Below are 16700 nucleotides of genomic sequence, written 5' to 3' on the forward strand. Positions count from 1 at the left end.
TAGCAATGTTTTTGTCTCTTTCAATAGACTGATTACTTCACGCTTGACACTGCCAGCTTAAATGCATTAACTGTTTCCTTTGGAAATCTAACCAAAAGTAAGACTTTGACTGCTTTGGGACAAAACCGTTATACTCTTGAAATAAAAAATGACAACGGGACTATCATAGATACATTGGTAAGTTATTTAAATCCTATCTAGGATCTCAACTTTTAACTTCATACTTGTGTAAATGGAAAACACCTAAGCATGGTGCTGATAATACCAAGGTCACAGATTTGATCCTTGGGTTGGTCTAGGTTGCAGGGGCGACCAGGGGGTGGGGAGGTGGTAAAATGTTGGATATGGCTGGACTCCACTTCCCGCTTCCTGTGTCACTGTAACTGGTTTCCATGAAGAACCCCAGTAGCAATGGTACCATAACAGCATGGGGTCAGAGTTAGTATGGAGACCAGTCCCAGCAATGCTGGCAAGGTGTGCAGCTGGATGGGGAACTGCTGTGCAGCCGGAGCCAAAATCTTGCAGCGGTGACAGCATGGTCTGGAGCTGAGGCAGAGCAGTGATCCACTGCCTGAATGCCCCTGCCCGGGGTGTGCAGGCAACAGATTGCAGCTGTGCCCTGGCTCTGGACCATGCTGTCCCTGTCACAAGATCCCGGTGCCAGAGCAGCTCCCTGCCCAGTTGCAGACCCTGCCAGTGCTCCATGGGAACTGGCCCCCTGCTGTTACAGCGTGGTTGCTGCTAGGTTCTCTATGGAAACTGGCTGCAGTGATGTGGGCAGGGGCTGCTGGAAATGGAATTTGCTGCAGGACTGATCCAGCCTGTAGGCCAGACGTTTTTTTTTTTTTTTTGCCTGCCCCTAGACTAGATAATCTCTTGAGGGCCCCTCCTAGCCCTACTGTCAGAGCGTGAAGGGAGTTTAAGATGCCAATCCTTGGATGGCAGAGGAATATCTTCATATATCTATACTTAGGGTGACCATATATTCTAGATTTGGCTGGGACAGTCCCAGATTTTGGGAGGTTGGTCCCAGTCAGCTCGTGAAAACAACTAAAATTGAGTATCCTGGGTGCAGAGCACACAGGCAGAGTAGCAGTAGCTGTGAAATGCGTTGATTGCTACTTCACAAGTGACTGTTAATATTTGTGAAGTATAAAACAAGGGGTCACTAATAGGCCATTGAAACTCTGCAGCCTGCAAGGGGGACAGGGTGTGGTAGGCAGGCAATATCCCAGATTGCACACTCTCGTATAGGCACCCTATGTATACTGTATATTTATATGTGCCTTGTGACAGAATATTTGAGCCTCAAGAAATAGTTTTTAAATATTTCTGGATAAACAAGTGGATGCTTTACAGCTATCACTGGTGTTACCTTAAAAGAGAAGACTTAATTTTGTATTTTGTTAAGACCTACTGTGTATATTCACAAAATAGTGAACACCATAGCTTGTTAAAGATACAGATGCACGTCTTATTAATGATGATTTGTCTTTTTCCACCAGGTCCATGATGACATTTCTTCAAAGCCAGAAGAAGGAAAAAATCTAATCAGGTATATGTTCTTATGTAAAAATAATAATTGCTTTGTTTTTTAAAGTGCAAGTGACTGACCACTTAAAGAACATCTTTTTAATTGATATCTTTTGTCTGCTTCTTGGTATCTTCTACTTGGATTTGTTACTGAGAAAACAAGTTTTATCTTACTGACTCGGTGCAAAATGCATGGATTCTTTTTGAGTTTTGCATTGTTTACACATTTTTAAAGATGAGTGTTACTTAAAAAAAATCAAAGTCTAGTTACATGAAGGTGGACGAAAAGGATAAATATGATGTAAAGTACCTGTTCTGTTGGTGGTAGTATACAATATAAAGAATATCTTTGTCTAGGCTTTATTTTATTACACCCCACTATTCTATAGAATCTGAAACCAGAATCTGTTTCTTTCGTCTCTTAAAGATTTATAAATAACTTGCCTTCAACTGCCAACATTACAATGAATAATTTTAATTTTGGAGACGTTCAGACTTGTTCTGCAAGCAATTATACAGCATTTGAAAAAGGGACGTAAGTATCTTCCTTTACTTTAATCCAAAAGCTTTAAGTAGACACATCCTTGTCACTGGGAAAGCTACATGGAATATTTTCTATTTTTATGCGACTTCAGTTTTTTTTTTTTTTAATTTTAAATTTCTTTTTTTCCTCAGAAAAGAAATTGTTGCTGTTACTAACGGTTCAAAGTGCCAACAACAATCAATGCCATTTGGATTCGGCAGTGCATACACCATTATAATTAATGAAGTAAGTTGAGGTTGCAGAAAATGCAACCCTTCTGCTAGGCACCGGTCAGCAGCAACAAGGACTGGGTTCAAATTTTGGGGTACCCGATAAGTTTACTGTGGCTTGAGTCCCCACCCAGAAATCTGGGATCACTGAATCTGGCTGGTTGTCCTGCATAAACAAACCCCTCTCCTTGCAAGCAGTATAAACACAAAAAGGACAGATTTATTACGGAAAATAATACCATTCTTGAGCAATGGGCTGGAGAAAGGGGCCCACATTGGAGAATCCTATGAGCTGCTGCTTGGGTTTGCTGCATTGCACGGAGCTGCTGGAGAATCACCTCTTGTATTGACTTAAAGTGGGGAAGAAGAGCAAGGCATTGATGTCCTTCTTGCTTATTAATGCTATCTGCAATATCCTCTACTATAGGAAATCTGGTTTATACTATTTATAAAAGAACCTTCATATAGTTCTAATAGGCTGTAAAAATAAATAAATAAATAAATAAAATAATGAATGTAATGCAAAAATGCCCATAATGAATTGGTTTATAAGATGGGTATTACTTTTTTAATTACTATATTTAAAAACCTGGAGCCCAGTTGGGTACAAAAATCCTAAAGATCTCAGGCAGACAAGGTTCTTTGGGGGAATATGATATCTTTTTATTAGACCAATTAAACATTTGTGATCAACTTAAATAGTTGGAAAAAAATTTAAGTTTGGTCTAATGAGAGATCAGATTCGCTCAAAGAACCTTGTCTGCCTATGGCCTCAGACCAACATGGACAGCTACGACCTATACCCCTAAAGATCTCATGAGTTCAGCCATTAACCTATCTCTTGTTTAAAATTCTATATGTAGTGTTGTCTTTTCTTTTGTAGCGTTGAGAAGATTATTTTATTGAAAATCTTTTATTGCATTTCTAATTTTAGAATATTGTATGCTTTACTTAGGTGCATACTACGTAAGTGAATAATTTGCTTAATTGCATAACATAGTGCCAACCCCAATTAATCTGTTGCTTACCTTTTATATAAATATAATTCACCTGCCTGTCAGTTCCATAACAAGTGTTTTTAAGTGTATAACATCATTCAGTCCTACCATCTGTTTAATTGTATTCCCTTTTAACTGCATGCTAATTGTAAGTTAACTAACTATACTCCCATTAATAGCAACAGTGAAGGGGAAGGAGCTGTCAAAAGACTTCTTTTAGAAGCTTTGAAAATGAGGAAGGGATGTTGGCTTCTGGGCTGTTAATGCCACATCACTGACAATGTTGTAAGGAATGCTTGTTAAGTGACGAGCACTGATGGTGCTGTGTACTTTAAACATGGGGTGACCATATGTCCTGGCTGGCTGTGTGCGCATGTGTGTGTGGTGCCCTGGGTGAACTTGTATTTTGGTGCCTTTTTAGCGCTCTCCTGAGCAGAGGCAGGGGACACACTGGGTTGGGCACTGCTCCTCCAGCCTGGGGCAGGGATTGGCAGTGTTCCAGATTACGTTTAAAAATGTAGTTGCCCTACTTAAACAGCCCTGAAACTGATGGTCTCCATATATTCTAGGCTTTTAATAGCGGTCACAAAACTAACTACTAGAAGCATTAAAAATGAGAGAACTTAGTGTAATGTTGGGATTGCTAATGCCATAGCACTATGGGCTTAATGAGCGCTGTTTACCTAAACCTTATATTTTGGGCAAGAATATAGCCTTGGGACTGGAAAAAACTATGCTCTTCAATGGAATATGTTTATGTACAGCTTTTTTCTCATCCTAACTTTTAATGTGTTTTACTTATCAATACTTCAGTGTGGAAGCAGTGGTTTAAAGATGAGATACATAAAGGATATCCCTCCCAATACAGTTCACATGGCTTGGCAGATCCCTCAGTACTTCCTTATGACCTGTGGTGAAGTGGTCTTCTCCGTCACTGGACTGGAGTTTTCATATTCCCAGGTAGGTGCTTTTGCTCCTCTGAACCCTTGGTTACATTAGTATTCTTAGTCTCATAGTCTACAATGATGAATTCATTATTAAGAATGAATTAAGTGCATTTCCTGTTCATCTGATGCGACCACTAACTACTATTTAAGGAAAAATAGTCACCACCACAGCATGTAGCCATCTGTCCTATCCAGAACTGCTCTGATAAATCCATGATAGTACTTCTGGCTGCATGAAATGTGTAGTCCTATGTCAGGGTGGGCAAAATGCAGCCCACGGGCTGGATGTGGCCCACCAGGCCATTCTATCCAGCCTGCGGGGCCCCTAAAATAAATAAATTAATTAATATTTATCTGCCCCTGGCTGCCTGTCATGTGGCCCTCGATGGCTTTCCAAAACTTAGTAAGTGACCCTCTTCCCAAAATAATTGCCTGCCCCATCCTATGTCGATTTCCACTGAGCTACACTAAGTTGCACCACTTGAACTGGTCACCAGCCTCCAGGTCACCCTGTCATTGGCCATGCTGCTGTGTTGCTTGTTTCTGTAGAATCAGAACTGGATGGAGAAGAGTTTTTGGTGGTGGTGATGATGATATAAAAAGAACAGTTCTGAATTGCACTTGAAACCCAGTTTAATCATGCCCCCTTAAATTCATCTTCTTCTGTTCCTTTTTTTAAATTATCCTATAACTTTTTATTTATTAATGAATACACCGTAGCAACAAACAAGTTTTTTAATGTTTTAAAGATGCATCCAGTCTCCTAATCCAGGGTTAGCTAACTTCTTAGTGGCAGGGGGGCTGCATGCCTTGTAGATAGCGTCAGCATGGGCTGCGGGCCTGCCTACCTTCTTCCTTCCTCCCACCCCGTGGTGCAGCAGGCACATGTCCACATGCCCCAGCTCTACCTTTTTAGCTCCCAAGGTACAGGCTGCTTTTCTGCACTGTCATGGTGGCACCCCATGCCATGGGCTTTCCTGGCACCATGAGCTGTGCTATGCTGCTCTGGGATGGGGCAGCAAATAGAAGCCAGAGGGGAGGAACCTAAACCCTTCAGATGCTGCTGCCGCTGCTGCTGCTGCTGCCAGAGTGAAGCAGGGAGTAGTGGCCAAGTAAAACCCTGGGGGCTGCCAACTAACCCCTCACAGGCAGCCCACGGGCTGCCAGTTGAACAGCCCAGCCCTAAAATATACATGAAGACAGACATTTTATCATTTTCTATCAACAATGCTCCTTTAACCCAAGTCCAGTATCTGCAGGAGTTTTGTGTTCTTTGTTTTTTCCTTTCAGTCTCTTACAGTTCTTTGTATTCTTCTTACAGTTCTATGTATTCATTGATGTTAAGCTTTTATATTCCTTCATTTCTATATAATAATTTAGTCTTGTGTATAATGCCAAGTCCAGAGGAAAATCTTACTAACTTCTACTAATCTCTGCTTTCTAAACTTTTAAATTTTCGAAAGATGTTTTTTCTAAGTGTTAGCTTATAGAACTTGCACTTTCCTTCAATATGCAGAAAAAAATTTCTCAGACCTTCTGGTCTGAAGGCAGGAGAAAATTCTTTTTATTGGCCAATTCCAAGGATATCCACCAAACTTCTAAGTAAGCATATTGCTTGTTTTTCCCCAGTAGAGCACTGACTTGACAGGAACTTTTTTCCATTACTAAAATGTGCCAAACATTTTTTTTTTTTTTTAAGTTTGGGCTTTTTGCAGGGGGTGGGGGAGACAGGACAGGAATTGCTTCTCTTCCAGGCTTTAACAATTTTTCATTCTTGCAGTCACTAGAAGGTGAGTGATCAGTTCCTTGTTGCAGAGTTCTAAGGAAGGTTCAATGCTATCTGGTAGATGGCACCCTGTTTCCCTTGGTATGTCTCCAACCTCCTTCAAGAACACTTTAATTCTACTATCTCCCTCCAACATTTGCCTGTTCCAGTACCTCTTTTAATTAAGTGGGTTGAGATAATTGATATAGGATTTTTTAAAATTTGGTTGTGTAGGCAGATGTATAAAGACCACTGTTACTGATGATCTTCCTATTTTTTTAAAAATCTCCATCTTATTTAACCTAATAAGGTATGTGTATGGCTAATTTATCTTTTCATTGTTCTGATGAATGGCATATACCTCATAATATGATACACTGGCACACATACCACAATGATTTAAAATATCGTTTTCTAGCCCCTAACAACTAGGAAGGGGCCTTGTAGATCATCAGGTCCAGCCCCCCTGTATGTTCCCAGGAAAGACTACTGGGAACAAATGATCCCAGCCATAAACAACTGGTGTCTCCTGAGACTGGTAGAGTACCATGGTGGCAAGCAGGGAGTGCCTGCAGATGCAGGCCGTAGTGCCAATGGTGGAGGGGTAGCAAACAGCAAGTGGGGACTGCTCGCAGATGCCAGCGGCAGTGTCAGCAGCAGTGGGGGAGTGGTGACCACATGCAGAAGCCGGTGGCGGCTTCAGTGGTGAACAACCTTTTGGAGGGAGGGGTATATGCCCCTATACACATCACCTACAATCCCAGCAAGGTGGGCCTCAAGACCTTTTTTAAGATCACCAGGGTGGATGACTGTACCTCTTCTAGGGGGAGCCTGTTCCAAACCCTTGGCACTTGGCTTATAAAGAAGTTTTTCCTTATGTCCAGCCTGAAGCAACCTTCAATCAGCTTGTTCCCATTATTTCTTATCCACCCTGGGGAGCCTTGGTGAATAGATGCTTCCCCAAACCCTGATGTATGCCAGTACTTAGTTAGCTCTGCCAGCTACAGCTTCACATTGGTGGCTCATGTTCAATTGTGGTGCTGGCAAGCAGAGCACTGCTAAGCCTATTAGTGTGGTGTGGGTTATTTCTCCCCAAGTGGAGCACTTTGCATTTCTCTGTGTATTAAATGAAATTGGGTTGAGGTCTGCCCACTTGATGAGCCTGTCCAGGTCAGCCTGTACTGCCAGCCTATCTTTGAGCATGACAGTGCTCCCCCTTAGCTTGGTGTCATCAGCAAACTTTGCCAGATTGCTTGTAATACCTGAATCCAAATAATTTATGAACATGTTGAAGAGCATTGGTCCAGTTACTGAGCCCTGAGGAATGCCACTGGTCCCCCTCCACCCTGATGACTCGGTTCTGTCAGTCGGTACTCCTTTGGGTCCTACCATGGAGCCAGATACCTAGCCACTGGACCATGTAGTAGTCAAGGCTGCATTTTCCCAATTTGACCATGAGGACATTGGGACACCAGGTCAAAGGCCTTTTTGAAGTCCAAGTATATAACATCATCCTCATTTTCTCTATCTGGGTGGTGAGTAACTTCTTCATAGAAGGAAATGAGGTTGGTCTGGCACAGCCTGCCCATGATGAAGCAGTGTTGGCTATCCTTCAGAATATTGCCTTCAGTTAGCCTGTGTGATGGTTTCTTCTGTGGTTTTTTTTTTTCTCCAGGATTTTACCTGGGATTGAGGTCAAACTGATTTGGCCTGTAGCTTCCTAGGTCATCCTTTCTCCCTTTCCTAAAGATGGGTACCACATTGGCTTTTTCCAGTCTTCTGGGACCTCTCTAAAATGCCACAAGTCTTCAAATAACTTGGCCATCAGTTGCGCAATGATGTTGGCCGGTTCTTTTTAGCGCTCCGGATGTAGCTCATCTGGTCCAACTAACTTATAGATATTTAGCCTTTGTAGGTGCTCCCCCACAAAATCTAAGTCAACTATGGGAGGGTGGTCACCCCCACCAGTCATCCTGTATCCTGTCAAGAAAGCTAGCACCCTTGGACTGGTGGAATACCAACATGAAGAATTCATTTAGGAGTTTGGTTTTGTCCTCAGTGTTGGTTAAAAGCCATCCCATTTCATTTATCAAGGGCCCTATGCTTCCCTTGTTCCATTTGTGATTTTCCTACATATCTAAAGAAGGACTTTTTGTTGTCTTTTTCTGATTTCTGGTTGCCAATTTATCTTCTGTTAGTGCTTTTGCTGTCCTGATCTACTCCCTAAAAGTGAGGGCAGCTGCGGAGTATTCCTCCTTGGTAGTTGTTCCTAACTTCCATTCCTTGTAGGCTTCTTGCTTTAATGTCAAGAAGTCCATGACTTCCTGTTTAATCCAAGGGGGTCTCCCAGCTCTTTTGCTGCCTTTCTTGCAAAAGGGGATAAACTTTCTTTGAGTTTTTAGGACTGCTTCCTTGAGGAAAGACCACTCTTCTTGTATTCACTTCCTCATTAGACCATGGTCCCAAAGGGCCTTGCTAATCAATCTCCTGAGGTTTTTCATGGAAATCAGCTTGCCTAAAATCAGGAATTTCTACCCTACTGGCTGACTATTTTTTTTTTTCTTCCCCTGGCTTGTGGTGGATTGAAAAAGTGATCATCTCATGGTTACTGTCACCTAGTTTCCCTTCAGTCTGCAGTTTGCTCTCTAGATGGACTTGGTTCTGGCCAAAGGAGTCTAAGAGTGCCTGCTCTTAGTTGGCTTATACTCTTCCTGAGTTGCAGATCCTTGACGCAGGGGAAGAAGCTTTGTGAGCAATCGGATCTAGTGGAGTGCTCATCCCACAAGATCCCTGGGTAGTTGAAGTCACCCATGATGATCATGTTTTTCAAGTATGCAGCCTCTACCAGTTGCAGGCCCCTGGAAGGTAGTAGACCTCATGAGTTAGGGTGGCATATCACTCCCTCAGTCCCCCTCAGGAGGGGTTTTTAAATGCAGCCAACACTGAGCATGATGATAAAACACATGGACCATATTGGGCAAGTATGCTGATTTGAGAAACTACCACAATTCTTTGTTTTTAATTTTATATATCCCAGGCCAGATTAGCCAAAGATAATTACAGATCCAAGAGTCCAGAACCATAAGTGGCCCTACTACTGACCAACATCTTCCACCCACACCTGGGGCTTCAGATGTTTCCAAATCCTTTGATGAGCATCCTACTTGCAGGCCTAATCCCAGAGACTTGGGCTTTGGATGCACTTAGCCCTAAGGCCCTCAGAACAAGCTAAGAAGGAAACTCTTATTTCCATAAAGTAGGCTTAAAGCCACTATACCTTAGCAGGTACTGAACTATGCCAGAAAAAGTTTTCCCTGGGCATTTGTTAGGAAAATTGAGTCCATGGACACAGATCCATGGTACTGCTCCTACCAGGTTACCAAAAAGCAATGACAAACTACCACAAAGATAGATTTAGTGTAGTCCACATGAGTAAGAGGCATGATTAAAATCCATTGTGTGCAGTCCCTCTCAGCACCAACTTTTTTACAAGCCATGGTGAGCCACTACACTGAATACACTTCAACTACCTCTTCACTTCCACAGCTAAGCTGCACTCTTTCTTTCCCACTTCCAACTATTCATGTTCTTCACTAGGCTTAAATGTCTGGCAAACATCACCAAACAGGGCCCTAAACAGTTCACCCAGAATCCTTTTGTCACCCCCTCTCTCAGCCTGTTGCATATAATTAATGTGGCCCTGTCCTCCATAAGGTGAAGCTAGACCATGTTGCCTTGCACCTTAACTTCACATACCGTTTTGGAGGATCCCAGGACTCCCAACAAAAACATTCGGTTCCAGTCATGACTCAGGGATAATTTAACACCTGGATCCTTGGGGGCAGGGGGTATGTTTTGATTACACACATGCTGAGCTATGGGGTCACCATGACTTGAAACACTGACCCTCTGCTGGGCCCCAGCCCACTGAACTATAAATCATGTTTTTTAGCTCTGGCTTAATCATGCATAGCTTGTACTATGAGTGCTTTAAACTTGTAGCAGCTTTAAAGAAGGTAAAATGCATCAATTCTGGATAAACTAAGTCTATAGGTACCTGTAAGGCAAATTGCTAGAGGTTTATTTCAAATTGGCCCCCACTTTCTTGTGCTCAGGGAGAGCAATAAGGAGGGGCTTGGGGAAGTTTTAGAGGGCAAGAGGGTTCCCCCCTGATTATTGTGTAGTTTTTTAATTTTCCCTATTTTTATTGGGGGGGGGCGCCAAATTCAAGGCAAATGTTTAATAATTAGATCCTATACCTGGAAAACTAACAAATGTATACATCTTCCATACATAACATCTAATTATTGGGGGTATTGTTTTATATTTGAGGTCATCTTTTACAGTTAAGTAAAATGGTATTTTAAATAGGGGTACATTGTTTTTTGGGGGGTTTTTTTGGTATCTGCTTTTGCTATCAGATTGGCTACAACAACCAAAAAAGAAGAATAGCTGATAACATCATTTCCCCTGTTATTGGTGCCAATCTAATTACAGCCATGTGCCCAGAGGCCCCTGATGGGTGCCGTAAAGTCTTGTGGCAGACTACAGGTCCTGGCAAGCAGCAGGAGGGGGAAGGTGCTGGGGAGTGGTCACAGGGTGCTGCACTCAGCAACAAAGGGACTGCTCCAGCTGCTGCTGTGAAGACATTGGGCTGTGTGTGGGCAGGGTTAGGTGCTGTGCAAGGGACACGTTGCTCCACTGGGTGCCTCTTGCACAAGTGGCTTCTCCCCAGGGACCATGGGAACTCAGCTGCACAGGGTCTGCCATTACTGAAGTGGCAGCAGCATGCTCTGGGGCTCCAAATGTACCTGGCTCTGCTGGCCATGCAAGAGTCCACCCCTCCCACTCGGGACAGCAGCACAGGCTGTGCAGAGAACTAGACTGTGGGTAGGAGCCATGGGCAAGGAGGTAACATGCATGGGAATAAGATGGTCGCTGCCTTCCTTATCAAGGCCTGGAGCTGGCAGGAGATGTGTTTTAAATGCAAAACAAGCAGACAAACAACAACAAAAAAAGGTTTATTTATATCAGTAGTTTAAAATGCCTTGCACTATTACTAAATATCTGTTCTCACATCAGCTGTTATGGCTTGTTAATCATTGGGTATCCATGTCGGCCAAGAAAATCTCTCAATGCACCCCTAATTTTAAGTAATGGTGGAAAACTTTTTTTATTGCTCTTCCCAGTTCATCCCACTGTCCAGTATTGAATAGGAAAGGCACTTCTTGTCAAAAGCCAGAATCATCTGAATTTTGGAATACTAAATAAGATTTTTATGTAAATCTGCTTTTTTTTATAACAAGTTTTCCCTGTAAAGCAATTGGACTCTAAAATATGTTGTTTCTGCAGGCCCCTTCCAACATGAAGTCAGTGTTGCAGGCAGGCTGGTTGCTGACTGTGGCTGTTGGTAACATAATTGTTCTTATTGTGGCTGGAGCATCAAAACTCGATAAGCAGGCAAGTAGACATTACCACCACAACTCTACTTGTGTATTGCACTATCAGTACATCTCATACAATTCTAGATCAGCGAGAACAATTTATTTTGCATTGCTGCTTACATTAGCGGAATTGGAGTCCTTTAACAGAGCATGTGATCTTAAAAAATCAAACACCCAGACGTGAATAATCTAAGTCCCTGGTTGTGCAGAATTTACCTCCTCTTATAACTAGAATCGCCTAAAATCACCTACCTAAAATCACAGCAGAAGTGTGCTACACTGTGGCTTCTTTTAATCTTGATGGTTTTTCCTGCGTAACCCTCCCCACCCCCGCACTGCTAATTGGGAGAGGGGCCCCATTGGCTTCACCACTTGCTGCTAATCAGCTGGGTAGCATTTTAAAACGATGCTTTTTGGCTCCAGTTTTGTCTCCTGGCCATTCAGCAGCAAGGGGTGGGGCCACCGGGGCCCTCTGGCAATCAGTGGGGGGGGAGGGGGGTGAACAGTACACTTCCACCATGGTTTAGTTAGGTCCTTACTTATAACTAAGTGGTCTCATGAGGCCACATGGAGAACATTGCAATAAGCTGCTGGGTATCTTATTTGGATGAAGTCTACTGTATAGTCAATAGAAGACTGTCGGACAGAATCATGGGAGTTTGGTGTTTGTAGCTTAGATCTTGCTGGGTCGCTTCTCGGTTTCATTCAAGAACAATTTTAAAATATTTTAAGAGTCTCTGTTCATAACAAATGTATTTCACTAGTTCCTTGTTGCCAAGCACTTTGTATTCCTAACCTTTACTCATGACCAGGGATCCTGGTTTTCCTCTGACTTTAAAAATATCAGACAATCTGCACTTTTTTTTTTTTTTTAAAACCCAAAATCCACGATTTAAAGCCTGCCCACCATGGTCTCAACAGCCCTCCTGATGCCCCTTGCATCAGGCCCACAGACATGCAGACACACAGACACTGACACCTGCCCCAGCAGGTAAGTTTGTGTGTGTGTGTGGGGGGGGTAGATCAAGAAGGGTAGTCTGCCCCTGTGCCCACTCCCAAGAACAGGGCCAGGAGGCAAGGGCAGGGGTGCCACTCTGGGCCACACATGCTGGCCAGCCTGACAAGAGGTTTGCACACAGGCTTCCACTGCAACTCTGCCACTGCGCCCTGCACTACTATCCCATGGCTACCTGCATGGCTTTGTGGGCAAGTGGCGCAGGGTGCAGCAGTGCAGTGGCAAGCACGGTGTGTGGGCCACACCTGTGCTGCCCGGCCGGGGAGTGAAAGGGGGGCCTTGCATGCAGCAGCATGCCTCGCAACTGGCTGCACGGTGGTGTGGGGTGGCGGTAGCTGCATGGGGGGGGGGTGGTTTGCAGGCAAGCACTGCCATCGTGGAGCCATGCCCTTTGCCCCTGGATCCTAGAGGTAAGTGGGGCTTGGGGGCTGTGGGGCAGGGCTGGGGAAGATGTTTGGGGGTTGAAGGAGTAGGCAATGCTTCCAGCCCCAGGGAGCACATTGCAGCTGGGAACAGAGCCAGGGGATGAAGGCAGGGGTGCCCCTCTGCGGAGGGGCTTTGCAGGCAAGCAGTGCAGGGCACAGTGTGGTGGTGCCTGCCATGTGCAGGCTGCACACGTACTCCCCAGCTGCCTGCCCAGGGGAGGGGGAGAGGGAGGCTGGCATGCAGCTGGAGCACAGCTCTGTGACAGACTCTGCAACCATGGCGAGGGAATGGAGGGGAGGAGGTGGGGGCTTGCATGCAGTGGCTGCTGACGCCTACCTCGAGGGCTGTGATGGCCACTACCTAAAAAAAAACCTCCTGTTGCTGCTGCAGAGCCATGCCCGGAGCTGTGCAGCTGGCCACCGGGTAACAGCAGCAGCATGGTGATGGCTGGGCGGCATGCAGCCATCCTCACCACCACCCTGTCCTGTGCCGCTGCCACTGGCCACATGGCTCCAAGCATGATGGCCGCTGCCTACAAAGCTTCCTGCTGCTGCCGCAGAGCCATGCTTGGAGCTGTGCAGCTGGTGGCAGCGGCACAGGATAGTGGTGGGGATGGCTGCGTTCCACCTGGCCATCACCACACTGCCACCCAGTGGTCAGCTGCACAGCTCTGTAGCGGCAGTGGGAGGCTTTGTAGGCAGCGACCATCACTGCCTTCACGGCCCTCCAGGTAAATAGCGGCAACCACTGCGTGTGAGCCCAAGCCCTGCCCCCCCACCCCCGAATCATTTGCTGTGGTTGCAAAGTTGGCCGTGGAGCTGTGCTCTAGCCACATGCCAGCCTCCCTCTCCCTCTCCCCTGGGCAGGTGTACACATGCTGCCCAGCCGGCCCACACATGGCAGGCACCACCACGCTGCGCGCCACACCTCTTGCCTGCAAAGCCCTGTGCAGAGAAGCACCCCTGCCTGCAGCTGGGAGCAGGGCCAGGGCATGAGATGTGCTGCCTGGGGCCAGCAGCACCCACCAACCATCTTGTCCACCCCTGCCCCACAGCCCCACTTACCTCCATGCTCCATGTGAAGGGTGAGTCTGAGCCTGAGCATGGCCTTGGCTGCCTTGGTGGCTCAGGCCCCACCCTCCCCCTTCTCCCTCCCCCTCTGGCGAGCCTGCAAGAGCTCTTTGCAAAAATGGAGAATCTGTGGATTTCTCTGGTAAAAAGAAATTCACACTTTCTCCAATTTTTTTTTTAAAAACAGGGAATCTGTGGCTTTTTTTTCTTCCCCCCCACCCCCATGGGAAATGGGGAAACCCCAATCCCTACTCATGACTCAGGTTTAACCAAGTTCTCCTTTTTATAATAGCAATCATTTTAGGAACCCTACAACAGAAATGACTACTGATAGTGAGATTAGTACTAAGGTTAGAGGTATTGGGCTGACTTATGTTTGTCCTATCAGGCCAGCCCATTAAATGCATTTTGAAATGCTTCCACCTCTTTGGATCTCAGACTTATAGATTCACATTCTGGCTTCTGATTTTATTTATTTATTTAAAGCTCAAGCCTTGTTTAAGAGCTCCTGTTCTACTAGCCCAGCAGATCTAGATGCCTTCAGAAACTAGCCATATTGGTTGGAAGGGTTGCAGTTGAGAAGAAAGGAGGAGCTGTTGTGGCATTGAATGCAGGCCATTGTGGTATTCTTGACCCTGGCTAGGGCTAAGTAGCAAGACAAAATCATAGTTGTTTTGTTTTTTTTTTGTGTGGGTTTTTTTTTTAAGGTCCTTCTGAGAAGGCTTGAGTGACTGCGGGTTTCAGTTTCACTCACTATTCAGTCCTGTTGTTACTGAAATTTAGCTGAATTTGCGGTTGACCTCCGAAGTAGGATGATGCCCTGTGTAACTCCATCTAGGCTAAGTCCTTCTTTCTAGATGGAGCTGGTCAGTTATTCCTCCAGCAATTGGTGTCACTCTGACATTTACCTGAAAGAGGTCACTTCAGAATCTTCTCCGTGTTTGTCTCTTGAATCCAATTTTTCTTCAGAAATGTATGTTAAGGTAAAAATAGACATTGGGTTTATTCCAAGTGTGATTGTCTTGGACTTTGACTTGCATGAAAGCAGGTGCAAGACAGTCAGTCGCTTATACACTCAATTACTTTTAATTCAAATTAGCCCTGATTGTCCTGGGGAAAAATTTTTTTTTATATTGGATACTTCACAGGTATTTAAAGTGGGACAGTGGACGTGTGTGTCTCTAGGACCCTAGGAAAAGAAGGCTTTGTCCCAGGAGCAATCCAAATCTGTTTTTAGCCTTAGGTAGTTAGTTTGGACTTCTGAGATGGATAGACCTTAACTTGGGCAGTAATCAGATAATGACATTGGTCTGTGTGCGTGCGTATGTGCGTGCGTGCATGTATGTTTCTAAAGGGAAGTAATCTGTTTTACTGGTCATAAGCAGAAATGCCTGAATTTAGTTTAAAAGGAGGCAAGTATATCTAATGCATATAAAACGTACATAAACATCTTCCATTGTTAGAACTGATTTATTAAGTCTGTTTGTGAAGAGTAAATAATATAGTTCTCTATAGACGTTAACTTTTTTAACATTTTTGTTTCTCTACAGTGGGCAGAATATGTGCTGTTTGCCTCTTTGCTATTAGCAGTTTGCATTATTTTTGCCATCATGGGATATTTTTATACCTATGTGGATCCTGCTGAGGTTGAAGCCCAACTTGATGAGGAAGAGACGAAGAAGAAGAAAGAGATGGAGATAGGAAAAGAAGGAACTGCTTATGAAAATGGAGATATTGCAAAAGTCTCTCAGACAGAAATGTAAAGGTGTATTCAAAGCTGAATGATGGAAGCTCTGGTATTCTATGAACTGCAGCTATAGTAAGAGGAATAGGATGTTGCCAACCATCATTAGATAGCTTTTTTTTTTTTTTTTTCATGGTTTGGGGAGGGTGGGGTCAAGAATGAGGTTCTCACAAAATACAGGCCTTCCTTAGGAGCAAGATCAGAAGCTCAGTCTTGTGCAGAGCACAGTACCCTGAGAAATCTCCAGAAACTTGTTCCCAGCAGAATTTGCACTTTAAAAATGAACCAGCAGCTTTAAATCCCAAAGAACAAAATACAGAAACTTTATTCTTAGCAGTGTTGAAGAGGTACTATGAAAAGATGCATTATTTTTATACTGTATTTTTAATGTTGTGAGAGAGGCAAGTATTCTCAGGAAATATTCATAAAAACCAAAGTGCCTGCATGGGCCTTGTAGCCCCACTGTTACTCCAGAGCAGCAGGTCAGATGAGTTTTAGAAATTTTTTTTATGGTGCCATACAAATAACAGATGCAAAACATGTAGATTCATTATATTCATAGTCTTTCAAAATAAATGCTGTACATGTTGTATGTTACCAGTTAGTATTACAGTCCAACCCTTTTGTTCTCCACATGCATGTTAGCCATCCACTACTTTTAAACTGAGGTGACCACCAACAAGAGGACAAAGGAGAATGGCATCTGAAATAAAATTTCTTGCAACAAAATATTGCAGCTTGATGAGTTTCTTTTGAAAGCAGAAATGAGATTTGATTGACACTAAAGAACTTGAGACCCCATTTTGAGTGGGGATGACTTCTTTATCTTGGCAAAAAGTGAGCTTGTTCTCTTTTATAGCCATCTAATCCAGTGGTTTTTTGGGGTGGTTGGTGTTTGTTTGTTTTTTTTTTTTTTTTGGCACCAGGACCCACATGTAAACATTGGTCAGTCCTGATCCAGGACTCCTGAGCTGCTCCCTGCCTCCCCCAGGCCACAACCCCCCA

General features: G+C 44.2%; 1 protein-coding gene across 1 annotated transcript in view; it reads left to right on the forward strand.

Annotated features, from left to right (window-relative positions):
* The window catches only part of SLC15A1 (solute carrier family 15 member 1), a 53837-nt gene extending 37423 nt beyond the window's left edge, over positions 1–16414 (forward strand). The window contains exons 17-23 of the mRNA XM_090031698.1: positions 28–177; positions 1506–1555; positions 1961–2068; positions 2209–2302; positions 4098–4244; positions 11349–11456; positions 15502–16414. Of these exons, the coding sequence (XP_089887824.1) occupies positions 28–177; positions 1506–1555; positions 1961–2068; positions 2209–2302; positions 4098–4244; positions 11349–11456; positions 15502–15714 (870 nt within the window). The 3' untranslated portion in view covers positions 15715–16414. The remainder of the gene's footprint in view (positions 1–27; positions 178–1505; positions 1556–1960; positions 2069–2208; positions 2303–4097; positions 4245–11348; positions 11457–15501) is intronic.
* The last annotated feature ends 286 nt before the right edge of the window (positions 16415–16700 follow it).

Source organism: Crocodylus siamensis, chromosome 1, assembly GCF_052110815.1.
Source record: "Crocodylus siamensis isolate JL-2025a chromosome 1, ASM5211081v1, whole genome shotgun sequence".
Classification (NCBI taxonomy): Eukaryota; Metazoa; Chordata; order Crocodylia; family Crocodylidae; genus Crocodylus; species Crocodylus siamensis.